Raw genomic sequence first — 24,229 nt, forward strand, 5'->3', positions numbered from 1 at the left:
TATTAAGCATTCTCTCCATTCTCTATAATTCACATAATTGAATAACAATAATGACACGTTTCTATGCAATAACTATTAAAAATCTGTTGCTCTAATCAATATGCTTACCTGCTGTTCCAGAAATGAAAATCATGGATACGGTAGCAAAATGTATGCAATAGCAAGATACACCTGTAACTGCCAGAGTGTTGCTGGATCTCACATAGGATCAGCAGCAGTCATGACAATATTTTATTTTTTCTATTTTTATTTATTTTATTGATATTCTGCCCTTCCTTCTCAAGGAGCCCAGGGTTGCAACTTAGTTTTTCCTATGTTCTATGTCTGAAATAGAGAGCCAACGTGGTGTAGTGGTTAAGGTGTTGGACTAGGACCTGGGAGACCAGGATTCGAATCCCCACACAGCCATGAAGCTCACTGGGTGACGTTAGGCCAGTCACTGCCTCTTAGCCTCAGAAGGAGGCTTACCATGAAAACCCTATTCATAGGGCTGCCCATAAGTCGGAATCGAGTTGAAGGCAGTCCATTTTCCATGTCTGAAATATTGGTGTGCAGCATTGTACAAACAAGCTACTTTAGATAAACCGGACACGCTGCTTTGTCCTGAAACATCTTGCCATTACTTGCTGTTTCCCCTGTTGCCTGCTCACTGCCTACTCAAACAAATGCTACAATGTAGCAGTGGTGGCACCAATGTGCATCATACTAGCAAAATACCACATGAACATATGTGATGTCTGGTTGAATGCACGTTTGGGCTGAATGCCTCCTTGTTTGTCTGCTCAGTCAGAGACTTTTTCCAAGGTGTGTTGTCTGTGATGTGTTTGGAGAAGGTAAATATGTGACAGAAGTAGCTGTCCTAGGCTGCAAACAAGGAAGGATAGAAGCAACTTAGGATGAGATTGTTATGGAAATATGCAGAGATAGTGTCTGAGCTGTGTGTGTGCTAGTGTGTGTATTTACCTAAGTAGCAGGCTTTTACCCTGCGTTTAGATCTCTGAGACTTAAGACTTAGCAAAATAAGAAAAGCTACTTTATTAATAGAAATACTGTACATAGTAGATAGGAAAAGCTTAGCTAGTTCTAACTAGCTAACTAGGTTGGAGTATTGGGTATTGCCCTCATGGCTCAGGAGAGAGAGCAAAGACAAAGATGTCTCCTCTCTCCTTGGAGAGTCGAAGAAGAACACAAGGGAAGGAGAGGCAGGTCAGCTTCCCTGAGCATATCAGTTTACAACAGAAGAAAGTTAGATAGAGAACAGCACAGGTAAAGGAAGGCAAGCCCTAACTCTATCTTCCTTCTGGAATATAAACAAAAGAACCCAAACAGGAGTTGCTCTTGCCCCACTTCCAACAGAGATTAAAGGGAAATGTTTATGGTGGAGGTACTGCTGCATTCCAGCATCACTCTGCATAACAGTAGGGCCAGCTCTGCCCCCACAGTGAGACTCAGCAATCTTTGGTAGTTACAGATACTTCATGCTGTTATACAGCTGTGGCCCATGTACTGCTACATGGACCACAGCTATATACAATTCATCCCGTCTCTACCCTGTGTACCAGAAGTACCACTGTATTAAAGTGCTTACTACAATGTGCTTGCATAGTGTCAGTTCAACTGATAATTTTCTCTACTTCAAAGCAGAATTTATCCCATGTAAAAGGTTATGAAGCTCTTTATCTCATTTGTGTGTTGAAAAATGTATTAAGCATGATTGTTCTAATATTTTATCAATGTTCTTTTTAGACTCCATTCAGACATTTGAGTACATGGGTGAATCCATAATGCATAGCAGTGAGTCCAGACATTACAGTCCCAATGGAGTAAAGAGTTAACATAATCACTACTAAGCCAGTGAAAACCCCCACAAGGGTGTCAACAAGCACATAGAAAGAGGTGATCCAGTTGACACTGTGTCCTTAAAATTTTCAAAAAGATTTTGATAAAGTACTTCATCAAAGATCCCTGAGTTAGCTTTGTAGTCATTTAATAAGAGGAGAGGTCCTTGTGAATCAGCCACTGATTAAATAGCGGGAAACAGAGTAGAAATAAATTTACAGTTTCCCCCAATGGAGAGATGTAGAAAATGAAACTGCCAAAGATTTGCATTGGGAAGAGTGTTTTTTAACTTGTTCACTAAATATCTAGTTAGGGGTACACAACTTTCTCAATGCTGGAGAATGGTTTCAAAAAAACAAGATAAATTATCACCACAGCACTAATGTGCACACATTTATTTTAATGAACTCCCCCAAACCCTCTTCAAGTATTTGATTACAAACGGGCTATCAGGAATGAGCAGAGTACCCCCCCAACAATGCTGACATGTGATCAGCATCAGTCTGAAGTGTATGTACAGCTGTTTCCACAGGGTCAGGGTTCCAGTTCCCATTGAAGGTGCTATAACACATGGGGGGCCCTTGAGACTGTGTATCAATCATGTCAGCATCTAAGGAACTAACTTGCTTATTCCCAATGGTCCCTTCATGCATTTATTGCCAAATCCCTGAAGAGAGTTCAATTCACAATGAATTTTGAATTCTAATTATTTAAAGACTACAGGACACTTTTAATCCTATAAACAGATTATTCTTTTTCTATAAAACTAAGAGTAGAAAATAATCTGTAACCAGCACTCACCTATTTTGTGCCATTATTGCATGGCATCAGTGGCGGTAGTGGCAGATATTAACTAAACTACTTGAATCATTTCTCCAAGTGGAATTGACAGAGAAATGAAGGGGGGTTGCAGTGCTGCTGATTTTTCCTAGTATGATCCAATAGGCTTATCAAGGCTAAGAAATGTTTTCTTTAGACGTAGTCAGGGGAGATCATAGACATTTATGTTGCAGACCTTGCTAATGAAGCTGGGTCACGTGAATTTAAACATGAACTGATGGGCTAATTAGACACTGGTTTTTGTAGTTTAACGGGTAATCAGGTCAGAGCAAGGTTATTGCAAGAAATGGACTTTACTGCAATGAATAGTGATTATTCACAGGTCTAATGAAAGCTGAGCTTCCCAAATGAAAGTGTTAACAAGCCGTGAAAGAATAGAAGTATTTCTAATTAAAAATGAATATCAAATGCAGAATACCAAGAAAAGAATTGTTGGCAACAGATTTGTTTGCAAAAAATAAAGATATGCAAGCAAATGCCACCCAAATAAATGTCAAGCCAGATAGCTGTTAGATGTGTTATTGCTGAAACCCATGTAAGTAATGTGGTCAGTTTGCTATCTGGTATGGAAGGACATGCACAGTATAGTAATTAGTCTTTCAACCTAACATGCTTTAAAACCAAACCAGCTCTAAGAGAACCACCAAAATAAAGCAGAAATGGCTAACCATTTTTAAGCTGAGGGCTGCATTGACCCGTGGTTAACCCTTCAGGGACCACATGTCAAACTGGGTGAGAGTGGGGTATGGCAATTTTTTTTAATTACACATTTTGAGGGTCTTGGGAGGTGCAAAAATCTTTTGCATCATAGGACAGCAGGGGACCTGTGGTAGTGGTCAGTAATATATATATGTATTGTTTAAACTTTTTTTAAAAATACTATATTTATAATTTATATTTATATTAAAAAAATTTCAGGGGCCTTGAGAAGGCATGGAAAACATTTGGCATCACAATGGGAAACCCATAGGAGTATTTTTTTTTAAAAAATCAAACATTAAAAAAGATAAATTTTGGCAGGTCTTGGGGAGCACAGAAAACTTCTGAAGAGACCTTATGCAGCCAATGGGCTGTGGGCAGCAGGCAGCCACCCCTGAAATACAGGAATGGCTGGTCAGTTTCCATGACTGAGCAACACATATGCTCCTAATAGAGAGCAGAGTGCTAGGAGCTGACTACCCAGAAAAAGAAAATGGCTATTTCCAAACAGAAAGTATGTTGGCAATGGGTGGTGGGAATTTAGAAGAGGAAGACTAGTTTAATTTTTCTGATGAGTAGACAAGAAATCTCACATGAGAAGAGTTGTGTGCAAGAGTATTTATATATTCAGTGGGGGGTTTTAAAGGGCTGATACATCCCAAATATTTAGGATGAGCAACAAATAATGAAAACATATACCTGTAAAATATAAGTTGAGTTTTTAGAAGATTTAAAAAAAAATAAAAAAAATCCAAACATTGCACTTCCAGACAAATAAGAAATAACATTTCACCTACACCTTACACTGGTTTGATTAAGATGTCCAGCTGCCTAATTCTTTAATTGGGAGCACCTTGTGAGCTCATTCATAGTAGGGCCTTCTCAGTGGCAGCTCTGAAACTCTGGAATGATCTCCCCACAGAATTATGTCTTGCTCTATCACTGCTTTTATTTAGGAGGCAGATAAATAAAGGCCTGGCCTTCGGTGGAAAGGAACTGTAATATTAAATATAGGTATTGCAGAATTATTTAATTGTCGAAGTGCTGCTAGTTTGTTGATATTGTTACTTTAATTCGTTGTTTTCATGTTTTTCACATTTATGACATTTTAAATTTGTATACTGCCCTGTGACTGTTTAGCAAAGGGTGGTATAGAATTGTAGAGTAGGAAGGGGCCTATAAGGCCATCAAGTCCAATCCTCTGCTTAATGAAGAAATCCAAATTAAAGCATACCTGACAGGTGGCTGTCCAGCTGCCTTTGGAAGCTTCCAGTGTTGGAGCGCCCACCACCTCCCTAGATAATTGGTTACATTGTCGTACCATTCCAACAGTTAAGATGTTTTTCCTGATGTTCAGTTGAAATCTGGCTTCCTGTAACTTGAACCCATTCTTCCATGTCCTACACTCTGGAATGATTGAAAAGAGATCCTGGCCCTCCTTTGTGTGACAACCTTTCAAGTACTTGAGCAGTGCTGTTATATCTTCCCTCAGTCTTCTCTTCTCAAGGGTAAACATGCCCAGTTCTTTCAGTTTCTCTTCATAGGGCTTTGTTTCCAGTCCCAATCATCCCTGTTAGCCTCCTCTGAACCTGTACCAATTCGTCTGCATCCTCCTTAGTGTGGTGTTCAGAACTATAGAAATGCCTAAAACATTGAACCTTCTCCTTTTCTTCCATTGTAGGGTTAACTCTGGTTCAGCATGACATCTGAACTGGTGTGACCATGCCTAACTACCACTAACTATGATTAGCAGCATGGTTATTCCTGTTCAGACATCACCAGGAAATAGTGATGTGCAACAGCAAAATCTAGAAAAATAAATTAAATGGCTGCATATTCTTGTTGCCATGGCAACTGTAAGAATTAAGCCTTTGAGTAAAAAGATACATGTTTAAGGTTTGGCTGTTCATTAAAAAAAGTGTTGTAGTTGAGTATTTTATCTGAGACAAAATCTCAAGGCATCATATTCTAACATGCTTTGAACTCTTCCTCAGGGAATATTTCCATTTGCATTACAGAACCCCGCCTGCCTTGTGATTTTTTTTTTATATACCACAATTTCATTACAAAAAAACCAAAGTGGTTTACAACAATTATAATACAGTAAAAACTGTAGAAAAATAAAACAGAACACCAGCTGACAAATATAAAAACCGTTATAGTCAGATTTGAAACCCCATTTAGATCATTTCCTTTCTCACATTAGTGGCATATATATCAATAGGATGAGTGAGATATTTGTTTGTTTGTTTCTTTGTTTCTTTGTTTGTTTGTTTGTTACACTTTTATACTGCCCATAGCCGAAGCTCTCTGGGCGGTTTACAACATAAAAACAATATACCGTTACATTTGGTACAATTGATAGTAAAAGAAAAAATAATATATCACATTTTAAATAAACATAACTGAACAATAAATTGCTAGCAATATACATATCTTAAAAAACAAAATAGAACAATTATAAAAATATCTAGACAAAAATAGAAGAAAACCATACATCACGTTATAAAACATAAACCAAACAATAAATCTCAAACAATATGCAGTTCATCAAAAGCAGAACAAAAAAAGAGAACAACAATTGTAAAATATATCTAATAACAGTTATAAAATATGTCTCAAACAAAGTTCTCTACTGTCCCGTTGTGCTTCTCCCCACTTAGCCACCATCTTCTATAACCAGTAAGACTACATTCTTCCATTGTCCTCTTTCTCCAAGACACCCCAAGATGACTCCAAGTGCGACGCTAAGTGCCCACTTAGCGTCGTACTTGGCGCGACACTGAGGCATGCTCAGAGGCAATGCCTCATGCAGCCCTTCCCCTTCATATACCTGGTGCAGAAGACACAAAAAGAAGGCAAAATAAGTAACTGGCAACAGCTGCAGCACCACACAGAGGGATATGTGCTGGCCTGCATATAGTAGGATGATACAGTATGTCTTTGCTCTTGGCATAGACACACTGTGCGCCCATACCTCATGGATTATCCATAAGTGGGAACAATCAATCAGTGACAGTGTGGGGTTCATATTTAGCCCTGTAGTAATGTTTCCACTAAGAATACACCCAGATGATTCCTGTTGGTGGAAGCCAGATCACCCAGTATTACGTAGGCACCAGGTGTCGTCCTCAAGGAAGACTGTTTATTTCTTTTCATTTATTGCAATTAAATCTCATCTTTCCTCCAATGAGCTCGAGGTGGCATACATAATTTTCACACTGGATACTATCCTCAAAATAAGCCTGTGACGTAGGTCAGGCTAAGATTGGCCTAAAATCACCCAGGAAGCTTCATGGCTGAGTAGGGATTTGAACTTGGGTCTCCCCACTCTTAGTCCGACACTCTTAATGCTACACCATGCTGACTCTTCTTTTTCTGATAGGACTGAATACCAGCCAATTGCTTGTATGGGAGAAAGAATGCACTGGAGACAACAATTGGGATGGCGGATGAACCCCAACTCCAGTAACTTAGGCATGAGCCAGGTTCCTCTCCCCTTTCAGCTGTGTCTTGGATTATTGATCACTTACAGTGTTTTATATAACTCAGTTGAGCTACTGAGGGGTTAGCCATTCCCTGTCTGAATGTGCTTTCACCTGCAAGTTCCATCTGGGTTCCTTTTCTGGTATGGCACAAGAATCACCTGAGGCTGTGACATAACTGACTTGTGTACTTAAAGTTGATTGCATCAATCAGAAATAATATTTGAAAGTTTAGCATAGACTATATACAATTGTGTGGTAATTTTATCTGATGTTTCCATAAAGTGGTTGCAAAGGTTTTTTTTGAAAAAAAGCAAAAAGAATATTCAGTCATTGGAGGGAAGTACTATTGCATTCTAGAAAATACATCCTTTGTAATGTGGGCTTTTAAAAAATCTAATGTTATTGAAGGCCTTCTATTATGATTTCAGATTATTATGCCAGTAAATATCATCTGAATGTAATCTTAATGTAGTCATTTTTTCTAATAGCATTCATATCCATCTACAAAGAAAGAGTTGTGACAGGAACTAGAAATAATGAGACAAGACACAGATGTATGTGTTTAAACCAAGGCCACTTTATGAACTACACTCACAAAACAGAAAATAACTAAACTGCATAGGGGAATGAGACCATATGCAGGAAATCCCAGTCAACCTGATTAAGGCTCTTAGATCAGTTCATCCTGGGCAAGACTACCCTGCAGGGGGATTCATGCTGACCTCAGTTCCAGCTCTTCCCCCCTGCCATACCCTTAAGTTGAGGAGAGAGGTCTCCCAGCCCTGACAGCAATGAGGGAAGGAGACCTGGAGGACCTTTGTGTCCTTCAGCCCACCCCTTCCACCCCCTGGCAACTGTGCTGGAAATGGCTTCTTGCCAATCTTCTGGTCCTGCCACAAATAGGCTCACCTCCATACAGTTTTCAGCACCAGACCGGGGGGTAGGGGAGCGGAGTTGTGTGGCATGTTTGGTATACATTTTCAGTAAATTCATTTTTATATTTTATATATCAGGTTCAAACTCGTGAATGCTAGCAGTCTAGTCATGCACTCCAAGCACTTCCCATAGCGATGTAGGATCATATTTCTTTTCCACTCAAACTCAGCTGTTACTTGTTCAGCAGTTCATAGGGAGACTACAGGTTCCAGCGCTCAGTGCTGTTGAATGGGAGAAGGAGATTCAGCATTCTTCCCAGAGAGTATTTCAAGATGGCAGTGGAGCCAGCAGGGCTGCTAATTCAGCAGTGTGTGCAGATGCACGATTATCAACAACTGTCAGAAGCCACTGATACCACCTGTACCAAGCATTTGCTAGAATTTCTAGCTCTAGAGGCAGCCCTGACAGCATTTTTTGTCACGTTGCAACATTCTCCTGTAAGGGCATTAGGTTCCCATCCCTATTCAGTGGCAGAAGCTGTAGTTCACCAGCAAATTACTGCACAATCTGGTCCAGAGTTTGCAAAGGGCAATATTTATTAGCATCTTAAAGTCCAAGGATGGAATCTGACATTGTTTAAATAATTTGCATAGTCCAATTGGTGTCCAGTTTTAATTTAATTCAGTAAATATTATCTTTTTACAGATGTTCCTTCAGTTAAAATAATACCTTCCACAATATGGCCGGAAGAAGGACAATCTATAACTTTGATTTGTGAATCCAAAGGAAAACCACTGTAAGTGATTTAACAAGCAATATCATTTGTTATTTTCTTTATTCTCCTTTGATTGTAGCCTCTGACTGCAAAACTCTACTGTTTTTCTCTTGTCCTGGGGTGTAAAGTGATCTCTGGTTCTGAAAACCCCTTGAAGCATGTCTTCATTAAGTGCCTATGGAAGACTGGTCTTTTACTTTGTCATTTATTTTAGTTTGGGGAAAGGATTCCTGCTGTGCACTTTTTTTTAAAAAAAGTAAGCTATTTCAACCTGAAAGGATTGCAGGCTTATTTGCTGCTCATGTCATCTGACTGATGATAGGTACATATTCTCAGAGCCTCACATCTGATGAAAAAACTTCTGAAATCAACACTTTTTTTCCCAAGCAAAGTGTTGAACTCTCTGCCTGCTTTGGTTGTCATTTACATGGTAATTGGAAATTTAATGATATATGCAAATTGTCTTTTCAACTATCTCACTTTTAAAAATAGCATTAAAAGAGTGAAGCTGTGTATATTTCAGATTCACTAGAAATTTGTTTACTTTTTTCATAACTAACAAACCTTAAACTCACCTTGAAAATATGTTGCTGTTGTTTTTGTTGTTCTACCACCACCACTACTACATAGAATCTGTCATTTGAGGAGAGAATTCAAAATACTTTCACTCCTCTATTACATTAAATGCCTTCCAGGTCTCCCAGGCATAAACTCTTTATTTATTTTTATTTAGTATATTTGTGTACTGCCTTGTAGCTGAATAGCCCTCAGGGCAGTTCACAATCAAATACAAACTGTGGGTTGGATCCAGACTTCTATTAGTGGATGGTACCTGAATCTAGGAGACTCCCATTGGAGGAAAGGAGCGGGAGGCATTTTTTGCCAATTCCCTCTTCTCTTTGCAGCTCCCACTGCCATCTCACATGGTGTTTCAGAAGGTCCTCTCCTTTCAGCAGAGCAATGTGTGAATGGACTTCCACTGAGTGTAAGTTGGTATTTAATCCAACATGACATGCTGTTTCTTCAAAACATGTTTCAACTCATATCTGCAAATTACTGTGTCTAGGAGAGTAAGCCCTTCCAGAACACAAATAATTAGAAGAGGAATTTAGTTTTAGGGGAATCACCACTGTGTCTCTGTCTTTATTCTACTGGAGTTTACCTACTATCAGTCTGTAATAGGTGACACCAGTTCTTCAGACCCTGTCTGGCTGCTTCTCTGATCCACATGCCTTCAGCTTCCCCTCTTCCTGCACTTTTTCTTCCACAGCTGGTGCACATGTTGTGAGGAAATATATCAGCAGCTTCTTACTTCAAGACTGTAGCTGTCTAATCTCCATGGCATTTCCTTCTTTCCTCTGCTGCTCATTATTTTTCCACGCTTGGGACTTCTCCTCAAGCTTTCTGCTGCCCTGTCGACTCAGGTAGTCTTCTGGACAAAGTCTTTTGCTTCTCTGCTTCTGAGTGCAAGTCTTCATGTTCCATGCACTCCAGCTATCCATCCATGCATTGGGTCTCCTTAGCTACTCTGGTCTGGGTGTTCTCCTTCTGGGCTTCTGGTCAATCTTGATTCCTGATCAGACAGAGCTATCACCTCATCACTTAGGGACTTCAGAACCTATATCAGCTGCATGTGGGAGGCCTTCACAGTGAGTTTCCCAGTTCTTTTAAGGCCTTCAAACAGCTGCTGATGTTGTTGCTGTTAATATTCTTCCAGCTTTTAGATTTGCTGCTAGAACATCAAACGTCATGTGCTCCAGGAACATTGCCATTTCTTCCTCTATTTTATCTCAGACACTCTTTGGCTCACAGTTCATCTTCTAGAAAACGCAATCCCACTGCTACCACCAGTGATGTGCACCAAGTCTCTGAGAGGTGAGGCGAGTGTGCCCCAGGATGTTTGGGTTTGGTTTTCATGGAATGAAATTCACTGGAGACTCATACAAGTTTATGTACATGTAGACTGAGCATAAAATGGAAGACTTGTTTATTTATTTATAAAAATATTTATATAACACCCTCTTGCAAAATATCAAGGCGTAGTGTTCAGCAACATTAAAAAAAACCTTTAAAAGCAATACAAAACATTAAAATGATTGGCTATTCAATACACTTTTAAACAACTGCATAAGCCTGTCAGAACAAAAAAGTCTTTAAGAGATGCCTGAAAGTCAAAAGCGAGGATGCCTGATTAATTTCTGATGGAAAAGTTTTACACAGCATGGAACCAGCTACACTAAATGCCCGATTTCTAGGTGAGGCCAGCTGGACTTCTGCAACACAGCATTGACACACTAATATATAATTCTCTCTGTCAGACATCTTAGGGGTGGAGGTGGCACCAAAGAGTTAGCTTTAATTTTTCCAGAGAGGAAGTCAGGCCTCTCTCTTTGTCTTACAAATGCAGTTTCACCACTGTCCATCTCTTTGTCCACTTTCACACAGATAAATCTTAATGGCACGTACAGTCAGAGGAGGAGGAAAGAAAGCCATGTCCCCTTCCAGAAGGATCTCTGACCATTAGGTCTTCTGTATTTGCCCATTTCTTCAGTTATGCAAAGGCCTATTCTTCCAACCAAAGGAAATGTACCAGGCTAAGCTTATCCATGGGGTTTGATTTCTTTCAGAGACTCATTATACAAACAGAGTCACAGGGTAGGGGGGCAAAACCCCATTTAATCCAACCCCAGTATTATACACAATATGCATTTACAGATGACACAGACTTTATAACGTAAGAGACATAACTATGAATTTACTTTGTTCCAAAGGTCACTGGTAATTAGGGAGGGAGGAGAAATTTGGTTCAGCTTTTTTGGTTTGGATTTTAATGTGAACCTACCTAATTTGCACTTTCCCAAAAAATATGTGAACAGAAACACAGCAACCCTTCAAAGATTGTATGTCTCTGAATTTTGTGATGCAGTTCTCCAATGAAACTGTATGTACACAAATGTGCATCCTAATGAAAAGTGCACATAAAAAATTCGTATCAGTGAAAATAACATATAAAATGAATAATATTAGCAAAAAATGTCTGTAAAAATTTTGTGTCAGGCAGAATTGCATACTAAGATGTGTACATTCAGATAAATTTGCACTAAAATGCTGATGAATTTTTGTGAGGACTTTAAAAAACAAATATGAACTCATGCAGAAATGTGGAGAACTGAACTTAAGACTGGAAAAATGACAAACTGAGAGAAACCAAAATTGACAGATTTGCCCATCTCTACTGGTGATTAATGTAGAAACTATATCCTATTCCAAATACATGTGTCCTATGTGGATCCATTCTGAAGTACTTATCAACCTGGCATGTGAAAGGAAGATTTGCAAGAAAAATAATAGTAATAGCAGAAGTAAAACTGAACCCCACTTTCAGTGAATAGCTCCTCCCCAGACAATGACTATTTAGTTGAGTGGATTTACACAATCAGTTTTCACTCCATGTAACATTTCCCAAGACTTCATTTATGTAGACAAATGAATTTGAGCAGATAATGTAGTCACTTCCTGAAAGTGTATTTCCATATAAGTAGCTCCAAAATGTGCCACCATGATCCTGTTTCATACAAATGCAGGAGCATGACATGGTGGCAAAATTGACTGTGTGAGCTGGACCATAATGGGAAACAACAATATCGAATCTAGAGTTCAGCGGACCTAACACCTTTTTTTGCCAATATAACCTCCCTCAACCTAATCCCTCTGTGTCACATTCCAGACCTTTCCCAAGGGTCCCAACTCCCATGAAAGACTTTCAAGAGGTACAGGGGCTGCAATGGAGAGGAAGGGGAGGGAAGCCCTGTTGATCAGAGTCTGTGTGTAATTTCGTGGAGTTACTTTCTCACAACTTACACTGAAAATATGGCACTGCATTCAGTCCCCTGTGCAGAGGCACCTTTTCACACACACAGTGCCACCACATGAACTCAGCTCATATGTGAGCATGGTGGAATCCTGTACACATGGCCATTTCTGTGAGAACTGCAGAAATGCAAATGTAGATATGCAGGCAGCTACAAGAAGTGGGCTGTTAGACTTCCCTGTTGAATATATGCACATGTTTAATCCCTCAAGAATTTAACACAAAATTAGAGGTTGGCAGAATGTTTTCTGGAATAAAATGGAATGTTGGGGTATCCACCACACTCATTATTGCATCTTGGGTTGTTTGGAAAGTGCAGCCCAGTATGGGTTCACTTTCATGCTAATTTGCCTGTCAGAACCTACATGGGCTGAGATCAGGGTATGTCTAGTTTAGGACGAATTGATGTGCTGAGTAAGCACGGATATGATGTTTTTATGGTAATGATGCTTGTCATGATATTATTTATATTTAGAATTTGTGTACTACTTAAAGAGTGTTTTTTTTCTCTTTTCACTGCTACTAAGCAATGTTGCTTGGTAGGTCAGCAAATGGTAGTTCTCTAAGTGAAAGTATGCAAGAGCAAATATTTTGATCTGCAAATGTAGTATGCATAGTCCACATCAATTAACACCTGTAACATTTCAAGGCAAAATAATAATGAACATGCTACAGAAGTGGTATAGGAATATTCTTTTAGAACCTGTAAACATATTCCGCCAGGAAAAAAATATAAAGTCTGGTGCTTCTTTCGTGCAGTCTTCTTCCTTAGTAGCAGGTGCCACACTTTAAAAAATAAATTTCTTGTCATTGTGTGCAGAACTCGTAGCCAGACAGACCTTATATTTGACAGGTGTCAGACAAGAGTTAATTTTTTTCTTTGACTATATGTCTTATTCAGAAGCAGTACTTGGGCTGACATCAAATAAGTGGCTTGTCTCTTCTTTTGTCTTTTTAAAGCACGAGTTTTATTATTTGTGTCAAGTAATACTAAGTCATCATAATGCATTATCTTCTTGAATTCTACTATTAACTTGCCTGATTTAAATGATCTAGAAGATACGTTTGAATCTAATCCCTTTGTGACTTTTAGAGAACTTCAGCCATTCTGAAATAATAATCAGAAACAGATTCAGTACGAATCTAGAAACATCAGTTTGATGTATAGAACATTGTATCTTACAAGAACAGTAGCTACAGGACTAGATATATGTGTACCACAATATTTATTAACCTTCCCAGTGGCAACAACATTTCTAAATAACTTATGTTATATATTTCATGATATCATACAGTGCATTCATAGGAACATATGCAGAGAGCATAAGAAGACCCTGCTGGATCAGGCCAATGGCCCATCTAGTCCAGCATCCACAGTGGCCAGTCAGATGCCCATGGGAAGCCCACAAGCAGGAACTGAGCACAAGAGCACTCTCCCCCCACTTGCAGTTTCCAGCAACTGTTATTGGGAAGCATACTGCCTCCGACTGGAGACAAAACAAAGCCATCGTAGCTAGTAGCCTTTGATACCGTTATCCTCCATGAATTTGTCTAATCCTCTTTTAAAGCTGTCAAAGTTTGGGGCCATCACTGTCTCCTCTGGGAGCAAGTTTCATAGCTTATCTATGAGCTATGTGAAGAAGTACTTTCTCTTATCTGTCCTCAATCTTCCAGTATTCAGCTTCATTGGATGGCCACAAGTTCTAGTGTTATGAGAGAAGGAGAAAAAAGTATCTCTATCCACTCCCTCCATGCTATGCATAGTTTTATAAACTTGTATCATGTCACCTCTTATTCACCTTTTCGTTAAACTTAAAAAGCCTCAAATGCTGCAACCTTTCGTGATAGGAGAGTCACTCCATCCCTTGATAACCTTGGTTGACCTTTTCCAACTCTACAATATCCTTTTTGAGATGAAGTGACCAGAACTGTACACAGTATTCCAAATGTTGTTGCACCATAGATTTGTATAACAACATTATGATATCAGCAGTTTCATTTTCAGTACCTTTTCTAATGATTCCTAGCATTGAATTTGCCCTTTTCATAGCTGCCACACATCTGGTCGATATCTTTATCAAGCTATCCTGTACAACCCCATCTGGTCAGCCACTGCCAGTTCAGACCACATGAACATATATGTGAAATTTAGATGTTTTTGCCCCAACATGCATAACTTTACACTTGCTCACATATTGCAAGTGCCATTTTGCTGCCCATTCACTCAGTTTGAAGCTTTTCACAATATCTTTGTTTTAACAATCCTGAACAATTTAGTATCATCACCAAACTTGGTAACCTCACTGCTCACCCGTAACTCTAGATTGTTTATGAACAAGTCAAAAAACACAGGTCCCAATGCTGATCCTTGGAGAACTTCACTTTCTACACCTCTCCATTGGGAGAATTATCCATTTATTCCTACTCTGCTTCCTGCTGCTTGTGTCAACCAGATCACCTCTATCTATATGCTTGTTGACACTCTCGAAGAACTCCAACAGGTTGGCGCGACAAGATTTACCCTTGCAGAATCCATGCTGGCTCTGCTACAGCAAGGCTTGTTCTTCTATATGCATGGTTATTTTATCTTTAACGCTACTTTCTACCAGATTTCCTGGGACAGACATTAAACTGACCTGTAATTTCCAGGATCCCTCCTGACCCCTTTTTAAAGTCTTCTGGAATGGAGGCAGACCTGAGAGACAAGTTACATATTTTTGTCAGAAGATCAGCTATCTCACATCTGAGTTCCTTGAGAACTCTTGGGTTGATGCCATCCAGGCGCGGCAATCCCCCCCCCCCAGTTTTATTTTGTGTATTAAGCCTGTTTGTCTCAGTTCCTCACACTCCCTTCCTGCTAAAAGTTAGTTCAGGCGGGATTTGCCCTATATCCTCCACTGTGAAGACAGATGCAAATAATCCATTTAGCTTCTCTGCAATCTCATTATCCTTCGTTAACATACTTTTGCCTTCCTTGTCGTCCAGGGGTCCAATCACCTCCCTAGATGGTCTCCTGCTTTGAATGTATGTAAAGATTTTTTTTTTGGTTTTTAGGTTTTTAGCAGTGTGCTTCTCAAATTCTTTTTCAGCATCCTGTATTGTCTGCTTATATATATATCCCAGTTCAGGTGGATCCCATATCTTTTGAACAGGCCCGTCTTGTCCCAAAATGTTCCCCAGCACCTAACAAATCAAAACCCTGCCTCATGACACCATGATCTCATCCATTGAAACTATAAAGCTGTGCCTATCTACCTGGTCCTGTATGTGGAACCAGTAACATTTCAGAGAAACTTACTTTGGAGATCCTAGCTTTCAACATCCTACCTAGCAACCTTAATTTTGCTTGCAGGACCTCACGACTGTTATTGGTGTCAACATGCAACACGACCAATATAATCAATATACTCTTGCATGGCTAAAAGACAAACACAGATGTCATGTGTAGCATAACATAACCACATAATCTATGACATTGTAGTGGTTGCTTGTTCATATACAGCCTCTCCAAAAAGATACGTCAAAGTAAACTGAATGATATATTACAGGATCTCTCTGGATTTTTTAAAATCTGTACAGCACTTTGCAATGCACACTGAATAATACATTCTAAAGTATTCAGCATACTAAATAATACTAAAAGCTGAACAACAAAGTGTAGAAATTCTGCTCTTTTAACAAAACTCCCATCTCATTAGTATGTATGTTGTTAAGACTACTTCACAGGGATTTGCTGTGTTCACACAGCACAGCATTTATTTTTTTTAAAAAATCACATACAAGGTATGAAATCCTTATATAGTTCTATAGTTCATATAGAAGATATGCTACTTTAAGCACACCATTCAAGGAAAGATAAAAAATTTCTTTTAATCTTCTGTGGAATATGCAACCAAAGGACAAGCTGAAATTCAACTCTTTTGAGACTGATGCAGTCACAATACCTTAGCTTACTTTTAATTATCTTGAGACAAGCAAAGTTGTGGACTGGAGGAATTTCAAAGGGAGAAAAGCAGCTTAGCAAACATTTCCAAATAGTCTGACCATACAGTTTAGTTGTATGAATAATGTAATCTTGAAAAATCATGAATAGCTATATATTTTGAAGACGCTGGAACTGGAGATCAACCTTCTTGGATATGTTCATCTAATTATCTGAAGGCTGTTAAAAAGCAGTTGACTTCAAAAAGCTAGCAACCCCAAGTCCCCACCCATCACCCACACTTTCTTTGTATGTTTTTATAGACCATAATTAAACCACAGCACCTGAAAAGGAAACTAGGGCACTTTTGTGCGTAAGTGTGTATACAGTCTACTGTGAAGAGCTCACCATTGTGTAAATCACAATTTCCCCCTTTAAAAACATGGAAGACCTCCTCTAATTTTTGTTGATAACCTAAGTTAGTTATGTCAATTAAGTTCAGTAGGTCGGACCTGCATTTCTGAATACAACAGTGAATGTGAAAAGCTCCTGTTAGTGAGATGTGGTGTTTTGTTTTTTTTAACAATCCTAGTACTAAGCTTGGAATAGATAACAAAATGTAAGAAATGATGCTGCTGTGGATATGAATGTAATCAGGTGTCGATAGGGTGGTGGAAGGAGAAACCATCCTGCACAAACTGAGAGTGCTTATCATTCAGCCTTCTCTTTTCTTTATAATATAAGGACTGCTAGCAAGAATGCCTATTGTCTTTGGATAAGAGCTGCTGCTCCCTGTGCTGTGTATTACAGAAGAACCTGCACAAGGTGGTTCTGTGACTAACACTGTAACACAGAAGGAGGACTTGTACAAAAAATACATATGCAAGTGAGGCACAAGTATATTTCCCTAACTCAGCATGCCTGTATCTGAGTTAGACATGATTAGACATTCTGAACTATTCTTCCTAGAAAAGTGTTAGCACTGGAAACTAACTAGGATGGTTTCTACATTAGGTTGGGTCAGGTGAGATCCTATGATGACTGATAAGTGTTTCTAGGGTTGCATGGCTAGCCACTTAGCACATGCTCCTACCCTCCCTCCTTGCAGGAAGCACTTCCTAGTCATCCATATGTGTGACACTGTGGACCAGTCTCCCAGAAGAGTTCCAGGTAAGCTACTCCATTTTCTTTGTGGAGAAAAAAATGCATTGGATGCTGTGAACTTCAGGACTCTTTGCCAAGGCAAAGCACTTTGTTTCCATGACACTTGTTCTAGCCATGCAAGATGTGGGTCAGGCACTTACGTTTAAGATCAAACAGCCTGAAGATCTTACACCTACCTGGAAAAAAAAAGTCACTGTAAGTTCTGAAAAGCATGGAACCCTAATCAGAGCTTGGAAGATTACTTTTAAAAAGTAATAAATTACAGTTACAGTTACATGGCCCAAACAAAGTAGTAATTACTGTTACAATTACAATTGCTCTGAAAGTAACTGATTACTTTACTTTTCCTCCAAAGTAATCACTACAATTACATTTCAGTTACTTTAAAAAAAAGCCTACAAGGTGCTGGCCTTGGCTGCTGCCTAAAACAACATTAAAAATAAACAAACACATACAGAGGTAGTAGAATAATTATTTGTATTCATAAGATAGCAATGGTGGTCTCTCCACTGGTAAGGGTGGTGGGGAGGGAGGCTGAGGCCACTACTCAGATCTTTGCACGTCAAACCAAGTGCAACCCCCCCACTCAGCCAGCCAGCATAATCTCTCTCACTTAACCACCTCCCAGACCCTGCCCTGCCACCAACTAAGGAACACTCACTCAAGCAAACATTTTCCCCTGAGATGCAAAAAAGTTAAAATACTACAAATGCAGCACAGTAGCCAGAGAGGGTGGTGGAGGCCACTTTGTGTGCCAAGTGCAAACACTCTCTCTCTCTCTCTCTCTCTCTCTCTCTCTCTCTCTCTCACACACACACACACACACACACACACACACACATACACACACACACACTCTCACACACTCTCACACACTCACACACACACACACACACACACACACACACTATCATCTTTCACCTCCACAGTTCTTTATCTCCATTCTGCTGCTGCCTCCTTCTCCTCCTTTATCCATGTTCTTGACCTCCAGATCCTTTTCCCTCCAATCCATTCTTCACCACCATCTGTTTTTTTAAATAATTGTTTTCTCCACTCCACCCCATCTCACTCTCTGCCTCCTCCCTCGTCGCCTCCTACCCATCCACAGAGCATAAGGAAAGAGCAACACTGCACAGAAGCCCAGTTTGAGGCACATGATTTTCCTCTACAAATCAGAGGAGCAGAAGACTTCCCCTGCTCCCCCCCAAGTAATGCCCAAAAGTAACTCTGGAAACGTTACAATTACTCCACAAAAGTAGTAAAATTACACCTAGTTCTATTACAATCAAAATGTAAAGGAATTACCCACTCGTTACTCGAAAAAATAATGAATTACAAGTAATTCGTTACTTGTAACTAGTTACTTCCAAGCTCTGACCCTAATGTCCAGAGTAGTAATTTCTGAAAAAGTATACTACAGAAATATTGCAGAGTAAATAGGAATAATATAAAGAACACTGTTTTAATCCTTATTCATAGCTGTCCTAACTACAGATGAAAACAAAGACTTTAACTGCTGTTTGATCTATCAAAGCTGACGTGAATCAATCTAAGTATTGCAGTAAGCAAATCATTGAAGTACACTGGGATACATGCCAGGGAGTTGAAGAATGTCTGAAATATGATACAGTGTGTTGTAGTGGTGAGCCAGTGTGGTGCAGTGGTTAGAGTGTTGGACCACTCAGCCATGAAGCTCACTGGATGACCTTGGTGCAGTCACTGCCTCTCAGCCTAACCTCACAGAGTTGTTGTGAGGATAAAATTGGGAGGGGGAGAACCATGTTTATATGCCACCTTGTGCTCCTTGGAGAAAACGTGGGATATAAATGAAATGAAATAAATATTATATTAAAAAAATTGTACTCAATTTTCATTTTCAATATTTTTGACATACCATTTTTTGTCTGCTGCCATCATAATTTTTAATCTCTCCAGCTGCCTGCTGTATATTATTTCCTTTGAAGCTGGATAGCTTTGAAGGGAAAGGGACTGTTTGTCCCTTAGTCATTGGTGCTGATTTTACTTACTGAACATCTGCAGTATGGTGTATGTTCAAATAAACTTTCTTATAGAGGTCACACCTAATTACGCTCGAAGAATATATTTAGCAAACCATCTCAGATAGGCACTTTGTTAAAAAAAAGGCCAATTGTTTTGCAGGATAATATAAATGTTAGTTTTGTATGCTTCCAATTGCCAGTTGCTGGAAACTGCAGGAGTGCTCTTTGCATTCAGGTCCTACTTGCGAGCTTCCCATGGGGAACAGGTTGGCCACTGTGAGAACAGGATGCTGGACTAGATGGGCCATTGGCCTGATCCAGCAGGCTCTTCTTATGCTTTTAATCTTATTCACAATTATTTCAATAAATGTAAGACTTAGGACTGGTAATATAGTATTATACAGAAAGTTATACTGGCTAAGAGAAATGCATCTTTTCTACTAAAGTGTAAACACATACTATAATAATATATTATTAAAGTGTAAACACATACTATAATAATATATTAAATTTCAAGTTGCAGTGAACAGATTTTCTGTCATGCAACTAGTTTTCATTTTCCGGTTGGGAATCCCTTTTTCCCTACAAAGCAGTAAAATTGGTGTCATAAAAAGTGTCATGGGAAGAAACAGGTAGAAGCATTACAGCCCATTTATAAATTACACTTCACAATAAAACTCACTATAGTACCCAACAAACTCTCTTTTAGTGGTCTATAAAGTGATCAGATGGCTTAATAGGCTCTATTCAGTAAAAAGCTTTCTTAGATTCAACTGCCTTTCTTGCAGTGTTTGTTCCTAAAATGGTGCAGAAAAAAATACAGTGGGAAGGAACAAAAAATCTAACTGCAGCATCTCAAGTACTCGCATGTGAGATACATCATTGAAATGCAGCTTTTTCCCCTTCCTTGAAATTATGCAAGACAAAAATATGGTTTTAAAAGTCTGCATCTTAGAACTAACAAAGGCAGTAGTACAACAATGTCATCAGTGTAGCAATTATTAAGCCTAGAAGTTAGAATATGTGAAAGTATAATAAAATATATTTTAGGCATTCAGCCTTTCAGAAGTTGGAAAGAAATAAGGTTATTTGTAATATTCTTTTTCCAGAGCTTGGAAAAGTTGCTTTTTTGAACTATAACTCCCATCAGCCCAATCCAGTGGCCATGCTGGCTGGGGCTGATGGGAGTTGTAGTTCAAAAAAGTAACTTTTCCAAGCGCTGTCTTTTTCATGGCTTGAATTTGGTTTTATCATATCCCTTCACCTTCAAAATGCTAACAAACAGCAGCTATTTATTCAGTAAAGAGGTGTTACTCAGCTGATTGTCAGATGTTTATTTATCTTTTGTTTGTACAATCTGCCCTTTTGCCAATGAGCTCAGGATGGTATACATGATGTTAAGAATATTTTTAGACTGACAGCTATTGGCCCAAGATGAGGCACCATGGGCATCCATGGGGGAGGGGGCAAGGGAGCAGATGCCACGTCTACCCACTGAAGAGAAAATCTAATATGCAAGTTTCTCCAAGACGAGGTCTACTCAGACCACATCATCAATTAGTCACCAGATCTGCCTGAAAGACTGGTTCTGTGATTTATTTTATTTATTATTTATTTTATTATTTGATTGATATCCCGCCCTTCCTCCCAGCAGGAGCCCAGGGCGGCAAACAGTGATGCTAGTTACGTTTGTCTGGAGGATTTATTTTGTCTCCTCCCCCACTGGAAAACTTGAGCTAGAAAGCCCTTTAAATAGAAGACTGTCCTCTGATGTGTATCTGTAAAATAGGACATGTGCTTCAAAGCAACAGAAATTCAGTGACATACATCACACGTAGTAGCAAAGCAATATCCAGTGACAGACAAATCTAGATCAACAGTGAGAGTAATGCCTGATTTAAACAGCAAAGAGTCTATAAGTGAGAACTACTGAATGTTTCCCCCACCCATAGCTTACCGACCCACAGCTCCTTTCTCCAAGTACATTTCTCCTCTGCAGAGTTCTGTTGCAGAGCTGGACCATCAGCAACAATAAAAGGGAAGCCAGAGATCTGAGCCAACAATCTATCAAAATATGCCAGAGCCAGGAACACCATTGTTGTAAAGCAATGTCACAGTCAAAACAGGAAGCCTTTTATAGGCCTTCCTATCTATGAGGACCCAGTGACCATGTAAGATTGGTGATACTAGTCCAGAATTTGAGAATATTTCCTTGTCCAGACATCCTACAGTTCTGTGGCTCAGTGCAGTTGTATTCAGAGCTGAAGTTTCTAGCTCCAACAACTCCTAATACTCCAACAACTGATCTTGGCTGGGTGAAAAACACAGGAGAAGGGGTAGAGACTCATGATGTGACACTTTTGCTGTTAAAATTTGTCCCCTCCAAACACATTCTCCTACAGGACTGACAAGGTTCCATGTCCAATTCATGGAACTTCTGCAATCACTAATTTCTCCCTTATCCTGACACTTCTTATATGCTAAATATGATACAGAAACATACTATTAAAAATTAACATTCTAGCAACTTTTTGAATGGGAGAATATCCTCTTACGTATAGTTTTTGAGAAACCATTTTGTATTTGTAGTCCAAATCAAAAAGGTCCTCTTCCTAGAACAACAATATGTGAGAAACAGAAGACTCCATTCACTTACTTTATTATTGTCATTAATTATTATTTTCACTCAATTACTGAATACACACAAAGAAGTAATAACAATAATGCAGATAAACAAACCAAATAAAATAAAAAAGAACCAAACCAGATTTAACCATTTTGATTCTATGTTGATTATATTTGTTATTGTAGTTTTTATACATGTCTGCTTATAACTAAGCACCACTGAGTTCAGCGGGACTTACTGGGAGATAAGGATGTATAGGATTGTAGCCTAAAGGTTGAAAACTTTATCACATATTGTTAATAAATAATTAAAATTAACTGCAGTTTATAATAAAGCCACACACACAAACAGAGCAGAATAAAGCCCTGACATTATTTATATGAGTTGAGGTGCCTGTTAATTTTCATATACTAACAGCCCTACTGATTGAAATATCTTCTGTTTGGCAGATACTCTTCTAAAACTGTCTTTGCGAGGATGGGCAAAGAAAAAGAAGAAAGTGTCCCATGACATGTGTAGGCAGGAAAAAATCATGACAATATACAGGAACCAGCTGTGGTGACTAAATAACTGATATTAGCATGGAAATGTAAGAGGCTTATTAGGAGCTAAACACCATTAAACCAATTGCTTTTAGCTCCTAATAACGTTATCATTATATTTTGTTTCTGAATCTCTCACAATTTAATTCCAGCCATGAAAAATAATTACAGCCTCTCAATTCTGAAGAGTGGAAGGCTCTTAAAGATATATGAGTACTCAGAATGACATCTGTGTAGAGGTATGGAAGGTCTCTACAGTCTCCCCTCTATCCCCAAAAACCCTCCTGTAGGCTTTTCTGCTCCCTACAGTATACTTGTTTGCTGTAGTTGTAGGATTACTCAGGTAATTTTATTTTGCCAGTGCACAGTAAAACTTCTTAGGAGTGTTGCATCTGGTAGTTCTGTCCTGACTGCCACTTCTGAGTTTTTTAAGAAGGCTGGGCCCCCTGTTCAAGTCTTTTCCCACTCTGCTAATCAGTGGGCCTGTCTGTTATTTCCCTCCTTTGTAGCTAGTGTGACCTTGCATTCACACAAAAGGACAGCATGGCTCCATAGGTTAGCCAGGACTTCTCTTTCATCCCAGACAGTGCAGTATTTTAAAGTTATGTCAAGATTCCACTGGTTTCCAAATTTGTCCTCAATTCTGGAATTCTAGAGGGATATTTTGTGTGCAGCTGGGTGTGTCTTGGGTTTAAATAACTCTGGAGTGGACTGCTTTCTGGGAGCTGGTGTTGTCACCCTCCATCTTTCATTTTCCTTACCAAACTACAAACCTCAGGAAACACTAGAAGTACAAGGACCTTCCAGTAGCTTCCAGATCATCAAGGAAAGGCAAGAAAGAGAACAATTTGGAGGCAGGGATAAGGTTAATACTTGTTGCAGGAAAAAGTTTTCCTCCTCCCATCTTCCAGCATCTTATCTGCCATGTCATGCAGCAGGATCCTGAGCCAGTACAGTGTGTGTGTTTGTGTGCGTGCACATGGACATGTGTGGGTAATAGATGAATGATGTGGGTGCATGTTTATGTGTGACTAAGGGAGAAAGAAGCAAGCACTGATAGCTGTTGGGGTGGGGGGGAAAGTATACATAAATTCAGTTTATGGCAAATATTTATGTCTGATCCCACCTCAGTTCTTTGGTTTTGGGAGCCTTTGTCGTCAGTCTGGTTTTTTTATATTTAAATTAGCATAATTTAAATGTGCATCTATGCATATAAATTAGTTTATACAAATCAGTGTGCTCCTCTTTTTGGTGATGCAAATAAATCCTCATTTTTGGCCATGAGTAAGCAGCCACCCCTACTCCACAACAGAGTTATAAAGTAACAAAGTCTCTTCCCTGACTATTGCTGTCCTCAGACTCCTCAGGCTTCTGGCTCCTTGCTTTTCTACCATCTTGCTCTGTTCTTCTTCTCGTTTCACTGTTTTAGCTTTGGACACCTGTTCCTGGTTCTATTCTTGCTCTGTTTCCTTGACTGCTGGCTAATTTCCAGATCTCCTAGCATTTGACCACCTTGCCTGAACTCAGCACGTTACTGATTTATCCTTTTGATCTGACACTCAGCCCAGCTTGATCTCATTCCTGACT

General features: G+C 39.2%; 1 protein-coding gene across 4 annotated transcripts in view; it reads left to right on the forward strand.

Moving 5' to 3' along the window:
* Window positions 1-24,229, forward strand: part of CADM2 (cell adhesion molecule 2) — an 844,740-nt gene that overhangs the window by 678,702 nt on the left and 141,809 nt on the right. For all 4 annotated transcript variants that reach the window (XM_061627959.1, XM_061627960.1, XM_061627961.1 and 1 more), the window contains one exon: window positions 8,448-8,538. In XM_061627959.1, coding sequence (XP_061483943.1) covers window positions 8,448-8,538 — 91 coding nt within the window. The remainder of the gene's footprint in view (window positions 1-8,447; window positions 8,539-24,229) is intronic.

This window comes from Rhineura floridana, chromosome 5 (assembly GCF_030035675.1).
Source record: "Rhineura floridana isolate rRhiFlo1 chromosome 5, rRhiFlo1.hap2, whole genome shotgun sequence".
Taxonomy (NCBI): Eukaryota; Metazoa; Chordata; class Lepidosauria; order Squamata; family Rhineuridae; genus Rhineura; species Rhineura floridana.